This window comes from Gigantopelta aegis, chromosome 4, assembly GCF_016097555.1.
Source record: "Gigantopelta aegis isolate Gae_Host chromosome 4, Gae_host_genome, whole genome shotgun sequence".
Lineage (NCBI taxonomy): Eukaryota > Metazoa > Mollusca > Gastropoda > Neomphalida > Peltospiridae > Gigantopelta > Gigantopelta aegis.
The window spans coordinates 25,061,432-25,078,450 of record NC_054702.1 but is presented as its reverse complement, the minus strand read 5'-3'; the positions used below and the strand labels follow the sequence as shown (position 1 = coordinate 25,078,450).

The 17,019-nt window shown below is 35.0% G+C and overlaps 1 protein-coding gene across 1 annotated transcript in view; it reads right to left on the bottom strand.

The window, feature by feature from the left end:
* Positions 1-14,782, bottom strand: part of LOC121370261 (bromodomain adjacent to zinc finger domain protein 1A-like) — a 30,310-nt gene extending 15,528 nt beyond the window's left edge. The window contains exons 1-14 of the mRNA XM_041495388.1: positions 14,283-14,782; positions 11,686-11,961; positions 11,094-11,195; positions 9,631-9,738; positions 8,978-9,065; positions 8,024-8,216; positions 7,619-7,788; positions 6,139-6,234; positions 4,770-4,908; positions 3,937-4,080; positions 3,127-3,225; positions 1,995-2,219; positions 1,451-1,616; positions 251-346 (exon numbers count right to left, since the gene is read on the bottom strand). Of these exons, the coding sequence (XP_041351322.1) occupies positions 251-346; positions 1,451-1,616; positions 1,995-2,219; positions 3,127-3,225; positions 3,937-4,080; positions 4,770-4,908; positions 6,139-6,234; positions 7,619-7,788; positions 8,024-8,216; positions 8,978-9,065; positions 9,631-9,738; positions 11,094-11,195; positions 11,686-11,961; positions 14,283-14,395 (2,015 nt within the window). The 5' untranslated portion in view covers positions 14,396-14,782. The remainder of the gene's footprint in view (positions 1-250; positions 347-1,450; positions 1,617-1,994; positions 2,220-3,126; positions 3,226-3,936; positions 4,081-4,769; positions 4,909-6,138; positions 6,235-7,618; positions 7,789-8,023; positions 8,217-8,977; positions 9,066-9,630; positions 9,739-11,093; positions 11,196-11,685; positions 11,962-14,282) is intronic.
* Positions 14,783-17,019: the final 2,237 nt, after the last annotated feature.

The window sequence follows — 17,019 nt, the reverse complement described above, 5'->3', positions numbered from 1 at the left end:
TGACACATTTTGGAGGAAAGGATGATTAAAATGTGAGGAAACTCAATGTTCCATGAGAGGAAAACCACGGATCCAAGAATTCCCACCCCATGAAGACAGATAAAGACTACCATAAAATCTTAATCTTACGATCTGTTAGTTTAAATGTTTGTTTTATTTAACGACACCACTAGAGCACATTGATTATATGTTTAAACATGCCAGACTGAATTTAAAGGTTAAAAACATGGCTGCTGACTGACTGACTGACCTGTTTTCTTCCTCTCTCATATGCTGTTCTCTCTCCTGCATCTTGAGAAGTCTTCGCTCCTGTTCTCTCTGCCGCTCTTCCATTCGCTTCCTGTACCTAAACATCAACACACAAAACAAAAACCATTTCACACAACATGTTAAGATTACATTCACAGGTTAGCAGTTACACCCATCGTATATAAATCAGCAGGGCTAGTTCTGGGTGAACACAAAGATTCGCCAAATTGTCTATTAAACTTAAAAAATGACAGAAAACCAGTTATTTTCTAATAAAATGTAGTAAAATTATTTCGCCAACTAAAAATAAAATTCGCAAATTTGACAATTGCCAGAGCTAGCCTTATAAATGTGTTTGGCATCTATTTCACACAAATGTACCAAGACATCATTAAGGAAGATCAGCATTCGAAATAAGCACTTGTCCGTTTGTCCTGACAAGTGAAAATCTGCTCGGACAAGCAAAATGTACCTTGGTGGTTGTCCGGTGGACAAATAAAAAATGTTCAACACAGTTTCATTTTGAGCAATCAAGTGTATGGTTCTTGCAAGTAGATTTCTAGATGTATATGTCCGATGGACTAGTGAAGTTTTCTGCTTATTTCCATCACTGAAGATGGATAAGTAAGGTCAAAATAAAATTATTTAAATGCTTATTTTAAACTGTTTGTACTATTCAGAATTGTTTTTCATACAATTGTTTCCCAAAAGTCTTGGATGTTTTAGGAAATTTATCCCAAATCTTCCAAAGTTAAACAGAAATAAAACATTACAATGTGATATACATGTATTACACCATTATTAATCATCTATGAAGGCAGATGTGCAGAGGGATGGTTTGGGTGTTGAAACCTCCGCCTGCTAAAAGCCAATTTTAAATTTTGAACACATTTTCAGGGAAAGCACGACTCAGCACCCTCCTAGAAACTTATGTCAACATTTTCTTATATTTGTTTTATTGTAATAAAATTAAACACATTCTTACATTCAATGGTATGTATTATGCCATCAGTTTTGTTATATAAACCAATTCAGATATTTATGTTACATGTAGAATGCTATATGGCACTGATTAACACTGTTTGATAATGGTCGGCTGTGATTTATTAGGCATTCAGTGGGTAACTTAAATGAATATTAGCCATTAGGTCATGACCAGATGACTGTTAAAATTGACTGCTATGTATGTTTTGTGGCAAACCTTGCTTGCGTTTCTTCACGTTCACGTCTTTGTTCCGCCCACTGTAACTGCTTAAGTTCGTATTTGAGCAGTCGAAGTTTCTCGTAACTCTCTTCTATGATATCTCTTGTAGCAGCGTAAGACATGATTTGCTGAATTAGTGTGTTGATAACTTTTAACTTGTCAGCTGAAATAACATTTAAATAAATATAGCATAACAATGTTTAATATAACAGCTGAAATTATTTATAAACAAATATAGCAAATAGAGCCAAACTAATGAAAAATGGTTGTTACACGTTACATTTAAATTAATTTTTTTGATGCAGATATAATAAATTACATACGTGACATTTTCAGCAGGCACGTATATTAAATTCTCGATCACTGTGGAGATGAAGGAAAAGATTTTTAACCAAGTCCAAAATGATTGTCCTTTGACAGAAATTTTATCAGTCATAGGATTATAAAAAAAAATTCCTCCTGTAGTTCCCATCATCAATTCTGAAACAGTCACAATGGTATGAATGCTGATAAAACTAATTACAGTTTATTTTTTAAATACCTGGTGACAGGTCAAATATGTTATCTGATGACAGGGCTTTCAAAACAGCAGGGTCCTCGTAGCGCAGGGCCAGTCCTGCATCATCTAAAGAGGTGTAGCCACCCCTCTGCTGGTAACGAAATCGGGCATTCTTCACGCCAGCTCGTGCCCCCGATGAGAGAATGTGGATGCGGAGTATTTCAGTTAATGTAAATTGATCAAGTAGCATTTCTTTTAACGGCATTCCTGCAAACAAATCAAAAGATGTCAATAGTTTTTACCCATGGGACAAACACAAACACACATTATAGAAAAAGGGGCCAGCCAATACACAAGAGTCAACAAAAGATTTTTAAAGAAAACATTGTATAATAGGGGCACGTGTACAGAAACGTACCACTGATGAATACGTGTTGGTCATTACACGCTTAAAACGTTACAATTACTTCTCTTTTCCAGTTAGATTAGATGTCCACAAAAGATTTACAAGAAATATATCACAAGGATAATAATGACATTGGACAACAACAACAAAATCATGAAAAATAGTGAAACTACTGTGAACTTTTTATTAAAGAACATGATTGTAACATAGAATTACTATGAAATCCTTTATTTTCTTGGTTTTGCAACAACAAAAAACCCCACAATTCATTGGGTACTTAAATCCATGGATTGGACAGTAGTTGCATACAATTAGTATTATATGTATACACGTATTATATTTTTGTTGATGTCATCCTTAAAAATAATTTTGTTTGTCCATTTCCGACCTGTAATTTCAAATGTGGTTAGGTAGGTAGGTTTGTTTGTTTTTTTGCTCCATACATATTTTTGCAAGAAACAAATAATTTGCATATAACGCTACACATAATACTCAATTCAGTCACAGATTAACATAAAATTACAAAAAAAATAATAATATAAATTCTTCCCCAAAAGACATCAAAAATTATTTTGACATGGGCCGATTTTTGTGGGTAGGTCAGGTTAGGACAAACAAACTTAATTTTTATTTTCGCCCAAGTTCTTAAATTTGTTGACTGCACTAGTCCACGAATTTCACAAAAATTAGACTACCATGAACCATAGTGATTTCACAGTAAATGCCAAATCTGAAAACATGGAGGATTTATATCTGTACTGTACTCACCATGAAAGACTTGCGGGTTCTGTGACATTACAGTGGCGGAGTGAATCATCTGATTGGTCGACCAGTCCTGCTCCAAAGTTTCATCCAGATGTTCAATACCTGAAAACAGCAAAACAAATATAATCAACAACGGCAGACTTGACTACATTACAAAATTTAAAAAAAGAGCTTAGTTGTTTTCTTACTGTTATCATATAAGATAAAGGATGGTGCAATAATTTTTCATTGAATTTGTTTTTTAATTTCTTTTAAACCTGGTTTGAGGAAATAGATAACAGTATTACTATGCATATATGTTTTTTGTTTATTTATAACATATCCAACTCGGTTTTACTAGTTAGAAGCTATTCCATATAACTTGTGACTGTTAGTCCCCCACCTCCACCAAAAAAAGTGTGTCTAGACAGTCAACCATATCTAAAAAAAAAAAGAGATCACATTAAAAAAATTTCTTTGATGTTGTTTTAAAAAAATTGTGTTTTATTAATATGTACATGAAAAGTATATACATAACATGCCCACACATAGGGGTTATTGTAGTTTATAATAATAATGAAAAAAAAAAAAAAAAAAAAAAAAGCCAGCCTACCCAACATCATGTTTTACGGCACAATTCTGGAAACACATTTACCAAAAATGAAAACCAATTCTTTTCATAAAAACTCTCTCTCACTGGGTGAGCAGCACAGTGAAGCTATTTTATTCAAATTGTAACTATTATATGTATAATTTTAAAAACAATTGTTACATAGACTATAACGATCTCTCTCACCCTCCCTCGCCCCCTCCACCCCCCTCCCTCTCACTCACTGGGTTCATTCTTGCTGAGTTCGAGTTCCTCGACTTCCTCGGCCTCCTCTTCCTGCAGGTTGAAGATGGCGAGAAGCAGCATCTGAAGTAGGTCGCACAGCGGGCCGTCAACGTCGTGGTCGAGCAACGCAGACTCCAGCATTCCTGGGGGACACAAAATAAAACTTGTCATTTACAATTATCACCAGTTTCATGAATAAATGAATTAATGAATGAATATTTAACGAGACCCCAGCTCAAAAAATACATTGGCTATTTGGTGTCAAACAAATGTTGTTCATCATTTCATGTTTGGATTTAGTTTCATCAGCATTCAAGGTGTATACTAGGAGGTCAATGCGAGCATATGCTTTAAACTATTTTCAAAGTATAACAAGATTTTTTAAAGTACTGCTAAAGCGGGCCCAATAAATTTTCTTATCATCTATATTCAAGAGCCATAACTCTGTCAAAAATGGTAGATCACCATCAATGTCAAAATTGGCCTATAACTGTATATGATAGACAAACAGATGGATTGACAGAAAGACAGACAGACAGACAGACAGACGAAACCTATAGTCCCTCTACCTAGTTGAACCAGTAGGAGGCTAATCCTTATCTACATTTTTGATAAATGCCGTTAGGATAGGAGAACCAAAAAAAAAGTACAATTTGTATGCTTCTGAAAATATTGTTACTTTTACCAAATAGTTGCAAAGAATCTTTTATATGCACTTTACCCTAAATTATCTCCAAGAAATACTTCAGATATAACATAATCTCTCTCTAAGGCACAGAACCACAATACAAATTTTGTAATATAAATATAAACAAAATATAAGCTTACATACCCCATGTAAATCCTTTTGGGAAGAACTGTTTAAAGTCGAAGATTGACTTGAAGATGTGTACAAACTCTAGCACCATGACGGCCCCACCAAACAGTTCTCCCGGGACTCGCGTCGTTACTGGACAAAACTCGGGCAGAAGCTGGAAACAACCATTATCAGTATTACAAAAAAAACCAGGGGTGGGAATTGGTGAATTGTAAAAAAGAGGAAATCTAGAGGGGTCCCGGAAATTCTTGAAATCGTAAGTTAAAATCTGCCATCTGACACCTTTTGGAGGAAAGGACGATTAAAATGCAAGGAAACGCAATGTTCCATGAGAAAAACAGCTGAATCGAGGAGAATTTCCACCCCTGCACAAGATACTTGGGGGAGTATCCTCTATTTATTTGTTTTGATTCAGTTCTTGGTTTTGAAGATTTCTGTTAACACCTGGTTAAGCTAACTAAGGTTTGAACAACCAGCCCCTGTTATCCAGAATGACAGTTCTCAACGTATTTTGATTCCTGAATGTTGTTCATCTACTTACATTGGACATTAGAAATGTGCAAGGATCAAAAAAAGAAAGAAGAAACAAGTTTTTTCCTCCGAGGAGTTATCCAAGAGTCATTGTTACGTAGATCACTCATTCTTAACATTATCCTAAATGCAGAATTTGTAACCTAAATGGAAAGGAAGGAAACAGTGTATACAAATATTGGGGGTGGGAATTGGTGAACTGTAAAAAAGAGGAAATCTAGATGGGTCCTGGAAATTCTTGAAATCCTAGGTTAAAATCTGTGCCATCTGACACATTTTGGAGGAAAGGACAATTAAAATGCGAGGAAACGCAATGTTCCATGAGAGGAAAACAGCTGATCCGAGGAGAATTCCCACCCCTGATAAACGTAATGGTATAACAATTGTTTTTAATTTGGGGGGGAACTTATCATGCTTAACTGTATCAGTTACAAATTGTATAAAATAGCACAGAGTAATGAAGTGAATTTTTATATTAAATAAAACACCTTGCTAAATTCAATAAAAGATATTAAAAATCACTATTCTTATACATTTAATTACAAATACAAACAAATATGTAAAAAATTCTATCTTGACCACAATTCATGTTTGACAGCCCTCATCTTTTTGTAACTGCAATCAGCAATGCTGACGTAAATGTAAATTGATCTGCAGTGGCAATTTATTATCATTTGGTATTTACTTTGTACAAAACTGCTGTCGCAACATGATCTATATTTCAAGGGCAGCCAATATAATATTTACAGTACATGGCCATCTATACTAATCTTCATGGATTTAAATTATTCATCAACCATTGCAACAAAGAATTTTGGTTCTACATGCATCAGTTCTAAAATCTAGTGCTTACTTTTAAGTCATCGCATTCCAAGTCGTCCCTCTGACGGTTCCATTCTCTCAGAACTTCCAGCTGTAAGCGTTTTTCCTCTCGGAGCTTTTCACGTTCCTGAGAATGATAAACACACAGCAGTCAGTACAGGTAAACATACACGTCTGCTTGTTGTAGGTCAATGATAGGACATTGTAGAACTATTTCTTAGGCTTCATACACAATAAATATCAAACGTATATCTTTAACGTAATGTCTTCACCTCCAATTTTGTTATTTTATGGATTACAGTCAAATGTGTTTAGGATGGCACTTTATGTTTGTGTGTGTGTGTGTGTGTGTGTTAGAAATGTGCCATAAAATTTTGTGGCTACCCTAATTTCTACACAAGGACTACTTGTATCATAACACAACACAATATTAGAAGGATCTGACCGAAAACAATATATGTACATGAAAAAGTATTTTGTTTTCCAGTTCTGTTCCCTAGTTGTGTCATATGCTATTGCACCCACCTCCGAAAATCTCACACCTCACAAAACTATGATTACAATACACATGAACAAAAATAACAAAACAACCCAGGAAGCTTCTCAAATTTTAATCTGGAAACAATGTCACTGTTCCAATCCCTGCAATTGCCCACAGCAATCAGCAATGCCGTGGAGATTGCTGTGTAGTTGTTAGTTCTGTATGGCACTTTTTTGCCGTGGACTATATTTAGGGTTTTTTCAACGGCAAGTTTTTTTTGCAGTGGATATTTTCTTAATTGCAGGGGTTGCAGTTCTCACAGATCCATTTTAGCGGGTGCTGCACCATATTATGTTTTGATGCCCGCCCCCTTTTATTTTTTCACAATCAGATTAATTTCTACCCACTCTACAATTTAGACATAAGTTAGAAAGCAAATATTGCCTGTGAAATTGATTATCAGGAAGCATATTGTACACTTTGAGGGCCATTTGCTGCTTGCCCAACCTCAATGTCAAGCCTTGCCTGGTAATCTGAGCTTTGTATACATTTAACAGACTTTCATTCTAACAACTAGCACATCAGGCAAGTGCTCAACCGATTGAGCTAAATCCAGAATTCATGAACATGGGAGTGAAATGAATTCCAAACATGTGATGCCTTAGTTCAATGTGTTTGGCTACTTATCTTTATGTTCAAAATTGTGGGACGTAACCCAGTGGTAAAGCGTTCGCTTGATGCACGATCGGTCTGGGTCTTGGACTATTTCTCGCTCCAGCCAGTGCACCATGACTGGTATACCAAAGGCCGTGGTATGTGTTATCCTGTCTGTTGGATGGTGCATATAAAAGATCCCTTGCTGTTAATTAAAAAAGAGTAACCCATGAAGTGGCGATAGCAGGTTTCCTCTCTCAATATCTGTGTGGTCCATAACCATATGTCCGACGCCATATAACCGTAAATAAAATGTGTTGAGTGTGTTGTTAAATAAAACATTTCCTTTCTCCCTTCTAACAGTTGCAGCAATTACCTTGGCCTTCTCTTCTTTCCTCCTTAGTTTCTCTTCCTCCATCTTTTTTTTAAGTTCTTCTTTCTTTGCCATCTTTTCTGCAAGCTTCTCCTGTTTTATCTGCTCCTGGAGAATCGCTCTCTCCTCGGGGGTCAATCTGGGCTCCATAGCAGGGTCTTCCACTGGCACTTCTACAAAAAAATATTTCTAATTAGGCATTTCAAAATAAAATCATGGTAGCCAAGTTAACCATTGCACAATACTTTTTTCATGAAAATTGATTTCTTTACACCGAATCAGTTCCTATGTGACGTCAAAAAAACAAGAAGAAAAAATGTGTAAGTGGCAGTAATGGACTGCATGCTAGATTACAAAACATGGAAACACTTTTTAATACACAATTTTGTGATCTGTCACCATTCTTGCCTTTCTTTTTCATCTTTTCTTCTCTTTTCTTTGCCTTCTTTCTCTCATCAACAGTGGATTCCACCTCACTTGTATGAATGGTCTTAGCAGGACCTTTCTTGCGGGCTTTTGACATAACAAAAGAAGGAACATTCCCAGCAAAGAAATCTGTGAACCTTGCCACCGACAGGTTTAGCTTCCGAACAATTTCAGGCTGAAAAAAACACAAAAACTAAAACATCTGAAAATATGTCCATGCAATCCGAAAAATTGGCCAGCATTGCTCAACAAACTTGATAAGGCACAGTAAAAACAATTAGCTGCTTTTTTTTTTCGAAAATTAAATATAAGTAAGAACTTTTCAGATGTGACATTTGTAAAGATATGACTTTCAACAATTTTCTATAATGCTGTTAGTTCTTAAAAGAGTGCTCAGTGGGTCACAACTTCAAAAGATAAGGTAAAAAAAAAAAAAAATTGGACAGGGCTTTTGGATGGGCAGGCGAGGGTGCATACTGACCTGTTCTATGCAGCCTTACTCAGGATATCATTACAGTCAGTTGCATTATATACCAATAATCGTCCATCTAAGTGTAACTTCATACTCTGATTAGACTGCATATTTTTGCGAATGCAAAAAAAGATGTTGCTTTAAGGTTTCATGGTGAAAATAAAATAAGGTAGGTAGGTATAACTTTTTTTTATTATACAGAAATGAAGAAAAAACAAACATTGTACACTTTTTGGCACGGGTGTAAAACAAAGCCATTGGCTTCGAGCATTTGGCCATCATATTCTTGAACTTCTGCAGTGACTAATACAACTGTGTTTTTTTCTTTTCTTTCTCCCAAAACTAATGCATGTTAAACTTGTAACATGAAACATCTGTAACAACACTTTAATGCTCTCATCATAGGAGGGAGTCAATTGAGCAGAAATATAGATGGAATGCACAATGTTACAAACACATTTTACCTTTACTTGCCAAATGCCATCTTGAGGTTCACAGTTGTACTTCAGAAACAGTTTACTCTTGTCTCTTGTGTACAAGCCACGTTTTCGGCTAAAAGAGACAAGTATATTTTTATAATAATCAAATGGCAACTTGACCCTTTTTAAACTATTGTATTTGGTGTCTATGATATGGTTACTTCAACACTCAGTGGAGAGACAATGAAAAAACCTAAGGCTACCACATAGGCTACTCTTACCAGATAAACAGCAAAGGACATTTTATATTTACTTTCCTATAGATGTACCTGTTATTGAGGCATGGGTTGGAATGGGCTAAAATCTGAGTCCATCAAGGGTGATTGATACAGACACATCTCACCTCAGGCGAGCACTCTACCACCGAGATACATCCAGTTTCATCAAATGACAAATATGAGGAAAAACGCTTTTTATTGTCTACATTGATCAAACTTAAACTGAACTTTTTTAGTTTTGTCTATATTAAATCTGAATTAACAAATGGATATCTTTTTAACTGGTATTAACATTATGGGATTTAGAATGATATTGAGAGGAGAGGTCTTAACTTGCCTAATTTTAGATGCTTTGAGTATGATAGTACCAATCTTTGGGATTTAGAATGCTACTGAAAGGAGAGAGAAGTCTTAACTTGCCTAATTTTGGATGCTTTGACTATGATAGTACCAGTCTTTCCCATCAGCTGTACAACATACTGAAACCTGGACGGATCAGTTCCAAAGTTGGCAGATTTACCAGATGTACTGTAACAACAACAACAACAACAAAAATGTACAATGAAATAAATACATACATAAATAACCAGTGTTTCTGCCAGAAAGAAATTTTTGGGTATGGTGCTATGGAACTGAATGCAACTACAGTCATAAGGGAGTATGGGGGACCTCCCCCAGAAAGAAAATGGATTAGATTTAGCATTAGGGTTAAGAAAAGTATACAGTGATGTTAACAGTCATTAATTTTGTCAAAAGGTTAACAAAAAATAAATAAATCTGCAGACAAATTTGGACATGGCGCCATACCTGTTTTACCCTCTGGCAGAAACCCTACTTCTTTGGTAGCAATTTTTGAAGATTCTGTAAACAGCACTTTACTCTTTTACTATAGATCATAAATTATGAGAATTAAAAGGAATTATTAAAAAATGAACGTAACAAATATTTTTTACAACAACTCAGTACATTTTAAACTTTGGCCATTAGCTATCTAATGCATAGTTATTTCAAACCCACTGCTGCCACACAGTCTACTCCAACCAAGTGATCCGTTATATTCACATTCCTGAACAGGACAGCTCAGACAACAGACTATATCAGGGCTTCTAGAGTATGGTAGCCCCACTCCCATTGCTAGTGACATTCAATGTTAGGCTAGTAAATAACTACTACTGACATAACCAACGGCTAGTGAATTTTGTGGGTTAAATGTTGCAGTTGTCTATTTTGTAAATATGAATATCCTGCCCACACCTAACCCACCAATGTTAGTGTTTTTAAACTCTATCTCCCTCTTTAGGTAACATATTTGATTATTACTAGTATTTATAGTAGGGCTAGTGAATGTTTAATCGTGGCTAGTAAATTTTAAAAATCACTGATCCCATGGCTAGTGGCGTTTATGAAAATTATTGAAGCCCTGGATATACCAGCCATTGCATAGAATAGAATGAATGAATGTTAGTGACAACCAGTACAAAAATACACAATGGCCATTGAGTGTCAAACAAAGGTAAGTATATGAATATGATAGATTAAAAGAACACATCAATGCAAACCCATCTCAATCTAGAAAGTGCTCTTTAAACAAATATAATATTTTTAAAAATTGTTAAATGTCACCTAAATCATTGCCATCGTACAATGTGGCTTAAATAATAGAAATAATAGCTTTTCCCCTTAATTTTTATGGTTTGTAGGATAAAGATAATAACTAGTTAATGACGTCGGATATCAGCTTTATCCTGCTCAGGCCAAATAGGAAATTCTGCAAGGCTCTGCCGAACAGGATAAAGCAGATATTCGACGTCTTTAACTAGTTATTCTCTATGTCTGTAGACCACCTCTTAATAAACACTTGTTTATATTAAAATAATTTTTACCCAGCCTTTTCAGAAGAATCACTGTCACAGTCAATAACAATTACATCACCATTCTCCTTGGGTGGTGCTGGTGGAACAACCTTCGTGATGGTACAGGATTTTCTGAAACAAGACAAAATGTGAGAAAAACAATAAATGACTACTTGTGTGTTTTTAACACTTTATAAAGTCATTTTCGGTAACCCTAATCCAACATATAATGTGAACTGTTGTTGTTCAGCTTGTATTTAATAATAATTTACAATGTTGCTATCCACATTTACATGCTCGAGTCAGAGAGGGAGGGAATGAGGTAGAGGGAGAAATGAAACTTAGGCTATGCCTAGTAAAATGGGGCACTAGTAGGATAGGATGGGCAGGGAACATTTTGCTTTGAAAATCTTGATTAGTGATATTTCTAGTGAATTGAAAGTTACAGTTTAAAGTTTAAAAATTGTGTAGCGTTATCTTAACTAGCATAATGATTGGTGAAACCATACTCAACAAAATGTTCTCTAAAGGAGATGGGAAACCTAAGTTCACAGAAAAAAACTAAAGCAGGCCCATTTACAGAGGAAGATCATTGCCACACAATATCAATATGCTTTTTAACCTGTCATTCCCAATCGCGACGTCAACAACTTCACCGATGAAGAAGCGATCCTTGGCATAAACAAAGATGTCATCATTGAGGTCACCGAGACTGCGCCTGTGGGTCAGCGAGACAAGGAAGAGAATCGGCAGCTGCAGATACTTGGGGAACGTGGCCAGGTTCTTCTTGGCTTTCTCTTCGCACTCCAGTGCCTCCTGGTATGTCATCCCGGATTTGTTTGTAATAGAACATGACCACACCAAACTGTTGCACAAAATGATTCGCTCAAAGAACATTCTGCAAGTAATAAGGATATTATTACTATAAAATGGATTTTTGGATTAATTTTTAATAAATTTAACTAATCTGACTAAAACTGAAAATGGTATATATGTATATGTATATGTATATGTATATGTATATGTATATGCATATGCATATGCATATGCATATGCATACACACACACACTCACACTTTTAAATTTACATAATGACATTACCACCTACAAAAAAAGTTACTTTATTAATTAGTAGTATCAGTACTAAAAATTAAAGGAATATAGTACTTGTCAAAAAAAAAAATTTTTTAAATCCCTACTAAACCATAGAATAAAATAAATCATTAAAAAGGTTGGGTATAAAACCGTATAATATGTACGAGTAAAATATCTGTACTTAGGACAGATTTATTATGATTAGAAAAAAAATCATAATCAAAAATGAAATACTATTCAGTCAATAATTTCATTAAGAACGAAGGATTCTTTTTTATGCATAGTAATCTTGTAACTGAATGATTTATTTTGTCACTGTTAATAAAATAAAAGGCAAATCACTAGTGTTAAAAGGTAGGTACTAGGTTCGGATCCCAGTCGAGGCATGGGATTTTTAATCCAGATACCGACTCCAAACCCTGAGTGAGTGCTCCTCAAGGCTCAGTGGGTAGGTGTAAACCACTTGCACCGACCAGTGATCCATAACTGGTTCAACAAAGGCCATGGTTTGTGTTATCCTGCCTGTGTGAAGCGTAAATAAAAGATCCCTTGCTGCTAATCGGAAATAGTAGCCCATGAAGTGGTGACAGCGGGTTTCCTCTCAAAATCTGTGTGGTCCTTAACCATATGTCTGATGCCATATAGCCGTAAATAAAATGTGTTGAGTGCGTCGTTAAATAAAACATTTCTTTCTTTCTTTTTGTAGTGTTAAAAAAAAAAAAATTCAAATACATTGCCAGAGAGTTAGGTGTATGTATTGTAAGGGAGTTGAATTCAAGTTGTGTATTTTAAAATATCTTTATATCTTGCAGTTGTTCTTAAATTTTGATCCCAATTTCATCAGTTTATATATAATTAGGCCTATTGCTTGTTAGTGTTACCATCTCATTGCTTGTGTTGAGTGGGACTTCAAATGAAACATTAATTATCAAGTAGTAATGGCCTATATAGTTTGAACTTTCTCCAGCTGTTTGTTTAAATATGTTGGGTCAGGCAGGGCTTCTAGATTATGGTAGCCCCACTCCCATGGCTAGTGATATTCAATGTTGGGCTAGTAAATAACTACCATTGCCATGCCTGATGGCTAGTGAAAACAAAAGTTGTCAGATGCTGCATTTAAATATATTTTTGTAAATATGAATATCCTGCCCTCACCCCCAATCTTAGTGTTAAAGTAGGGCTTGTGAATTTTTAACCGTGGCTAGTAAATATTTAAAATCACTGATCCCATGGCTAGTGTATTTTATAAACATTCTAGAAGCCCTGGGACCGGGTCAATGTAACAGTGTCAATCTTCAGTTTGTAACCGAAATGGTCAACAGGTACTTTGTCTTCAATACACATATATTTTCCTAAATCAGACCTATTGTTTGATCTTTTTTAACATTAAACTCACATTAGTGACTAGTACAAATGCTATAACTATAAGAAGAAACCAACACCCCTAGCCAAAATCTGCCCACTGTATTTGGATTGGGGTGTTGGGTTAGTCACAAACTTAAGTTTAATGTTATGAATGGACTCTAAAATAATAATAAAATTAAGCTTGTGGTATGAGATTTACGAAACTGTGTATTTAAGAACCACAACTTAACAACTCTTTGGTTGTCTAAAATTTTCAAATTTCCAGTTTAAAACACTAGAGTACTCTATCCCTATTCTTAGATTTATAAACAGAATTATATGCTGAGAATAAAGCTAAAGGACATTTAAGCTACTATGTAATGTCATGCATGATTGAATAATTTTTCATTCAGTAAACCTATTTACTTAGTTTGTGTCCATTTCTTATTTAGCCTAAAAGTAAAATGTACCAAACTAAACGACTGTTGTATGATCACAAAAGATGTAGTCTACACACAGGGTGGCAATTTTTTATTAGTTTGTTTTAAAACGCCCGTGTTTTGTTTACAAACGGCTAGTCCAAACCAACATTTGATACAGCCTAAATGTAGCGATACTGATTTTAACGGATCTACGAGAAAATGGCGGTGGTTGTTCACTCAACGATATGACTGCTAAGTTTACCCGTTCTAGCAGACATTCCTACAGAAAGAAGACGAACACATCCCCCACGTGCCGAAAGCAAATGTAAACAGACGACACAAAATGTAATTTACTTACTCATAGTCTGCGAATATTTCATTGGTGATCTTGCAGTAGAAGACCTCATCATCGTCACGTAGTTGAGGCGAGGGTTTTTCCGGACGAAATGGTTGCCGTCGTAAAAGAGGCATGTTGAATTTTGGAGGGAAAAACAAAGAGTGCTTCTGAGTGGTTGAAAGTGGTCCTTGCTGCTCCCTATTAAAATCTCCGGTACACTAATATACTTAAGAAGCCATTTATGTGATGAATTAAAACATATTTGACCCAAAACGTCTACGAAATTGGCACTGATCTGAAGACGTGATCACTTATGGCGTACTCTCTTCACAAAGAGGTCATGCGTTGACCAGCCTGAAATAAATGGATATGTAGTAGAAAACGTGTTTGGTAGTGGGGATAATAAATTGACAGTTTGAATGTTTAATTCTTTATTGATTGACATGAAACTTATAAAAGTTGTAGAAAATAGATTGTAGTTTATGAATATACGTGCATTGTGGTTGTACACACATTATTTTATTTTACTGAATATTTGTTTTGAGAACTTCTCTCTGAATCTGAACACAAAAAACAAACGATGGGCGGAGTTTTCTGGAGCAGTCAGCCGTCCTGATTGGTTGACAGTTTGTTGTGATTGACGTATATGCAATTTACACTAACGGAAGTTTTATTTTTCTGTTTTCTTTACACTAAAGAATGACACAAGTCCTATAAATCTTGGAACTGATGTTTGAGTTTCAGAATAGAGTTAATTTTAAAATGAAAGAAAATTAACATTCCATTTTTAAAATCTTATATTTGAAGAACAAGAGTAAACATAAAAATAATAAGTTCATAAAAAAGTGTTTTCTCCATCAGCGCAATTCAAATTACATTAAATTATATATACATGTATATCAGTGGTGGATGGGGGGGGGGACCAGGGGGACGCGTCTTCCACCAATGTTTCAAGTGCCCTTTTCGTTTGTATAAAAATTGTTTTGCACGTAAGCATTTTTAGCAGCATGAAGTTAAGTTGTGTGTGTATGCGTAAGCTTGCAGATGTGACACTGTGTATGTGTTACCGAGTCTCAGTGGGGTTCACCACATTGTCTAACGCGAGTAATGAGCGCCATAAAAGTTACGTGATCAAAGTTGCATACTGATAGCCTAATAGTTTTTGCTTTGATATTACTAATGAACAATAGGCTCTGTAATTTTTATGTATATTTGCCTTACCTAAATAACTGTCTCTAGAATAATGCCTTTTACAGCTATAATTTACAAATGACCCTCTGTATCGTTTTTTTTTTAAATATACATATATAAATGCCTTACCTAGACAGAACCGTCCCTAGAATAGTTCCAGTTAAAAGTTATAATTTACAAATGCCCCTTTGTATCGTGTTTTATGTATAACTGCTCTACCTTGACAGAGCCGTCCCTAGAATAGTGCCCTTTAAAAAAAGTTATCAAAGTAAAAAAAAAAAGATTTAAAAAAAAGAAAAAAAGGTAAAAACTTTATTGCATATAAACATTCCACATACGGAACTGGATGCAAAACATATGCATAAACAAAAAACACACAAAATGACCAAATAAGGACTAATTATGGGCAATACATGTATAATCGTGAACAAATCTGCATACCGCACCAGCACAGGCTGGATTTTGTTTTTGCATAATGTATATAATTGTTCTTGCATACTCATACTTTTAAATAGGTAATTATGGAAAGTTAGATATGCATATAATTTGACACGTTGACTATTATATTTCTTACATATTGTGATATGATAGTATTCATCTTCAATTACATTGCAGTGGTCACATAAACGTTCTTCCACTGGAGTGAAGGGTTTCGTATGGCGCCCAGTCTCTATTTTTAATTTGTGGTCACTGAGACGTAATTTAGTAAAAGCTTTACGGTGTTCTGGATGTATAGCCTACAGTGTAATAAATATGGCTCTAGTTGAATATTGTGTTTATATAATTTGTACGTTCGCATCTTATTACTGGATCCATCTCTTTTGGCTGGAGCTCTAAGGTTTTCTTTTAAAATATTGTGATACTTAGTTTTAATTATATTTATAAGATGAATGGGGTAATTGACAGTGCTTCGTTTTTGATTCAACTCACCAATGTAATAATATAATTTGTGAAGCCAATCAATATTTTTCTTTTCAAGGCTTGTACATTCAGAGAAAGCATGTTGTAAAATAATGTTGTCCGTAGTTTGCATATGGGAGTAAAAATGTAACATTCTTTTTACCACAGACAACAGGAGTGGGTACAAACCTAGCTCAGCTCTAGAGGCCCAATTATGGGTACGATTATTAACCTGTAGTGTTAATTTAGTTAGGTTTACAGAATTTTAAAAGCACTCTCTCTGGCAGGAAAGTTTCCAAATATTTTAATGATATGAACTGGGCACCCCAAACCTCACTGGCATATAAAAGGACAGGCTCAACAAGAGAATTAAATAACTGGCATGAGATGTCTACTGGTAGGTTAACATTTGAGAATTCTTTCTGCATCTTGTAAAAACAACCTAGTCCTTTGCTCCAAAGTGATCGGGAACATTCTTTAAAATTTCCATTTTGAGTAAAGTCAAACCCTAAATATGTATACCTTGTTACAACTGGGACTTTATTGCCCGAGAGATGCCAAGTAAGCTTATTTGTTGTACTTTGGCCACCAAAAATAACAATTTTTGTTTTATTTAAATTAATATTAAGATTGTTGTCATTACAGTATATATCTAGGTGATCAAGGA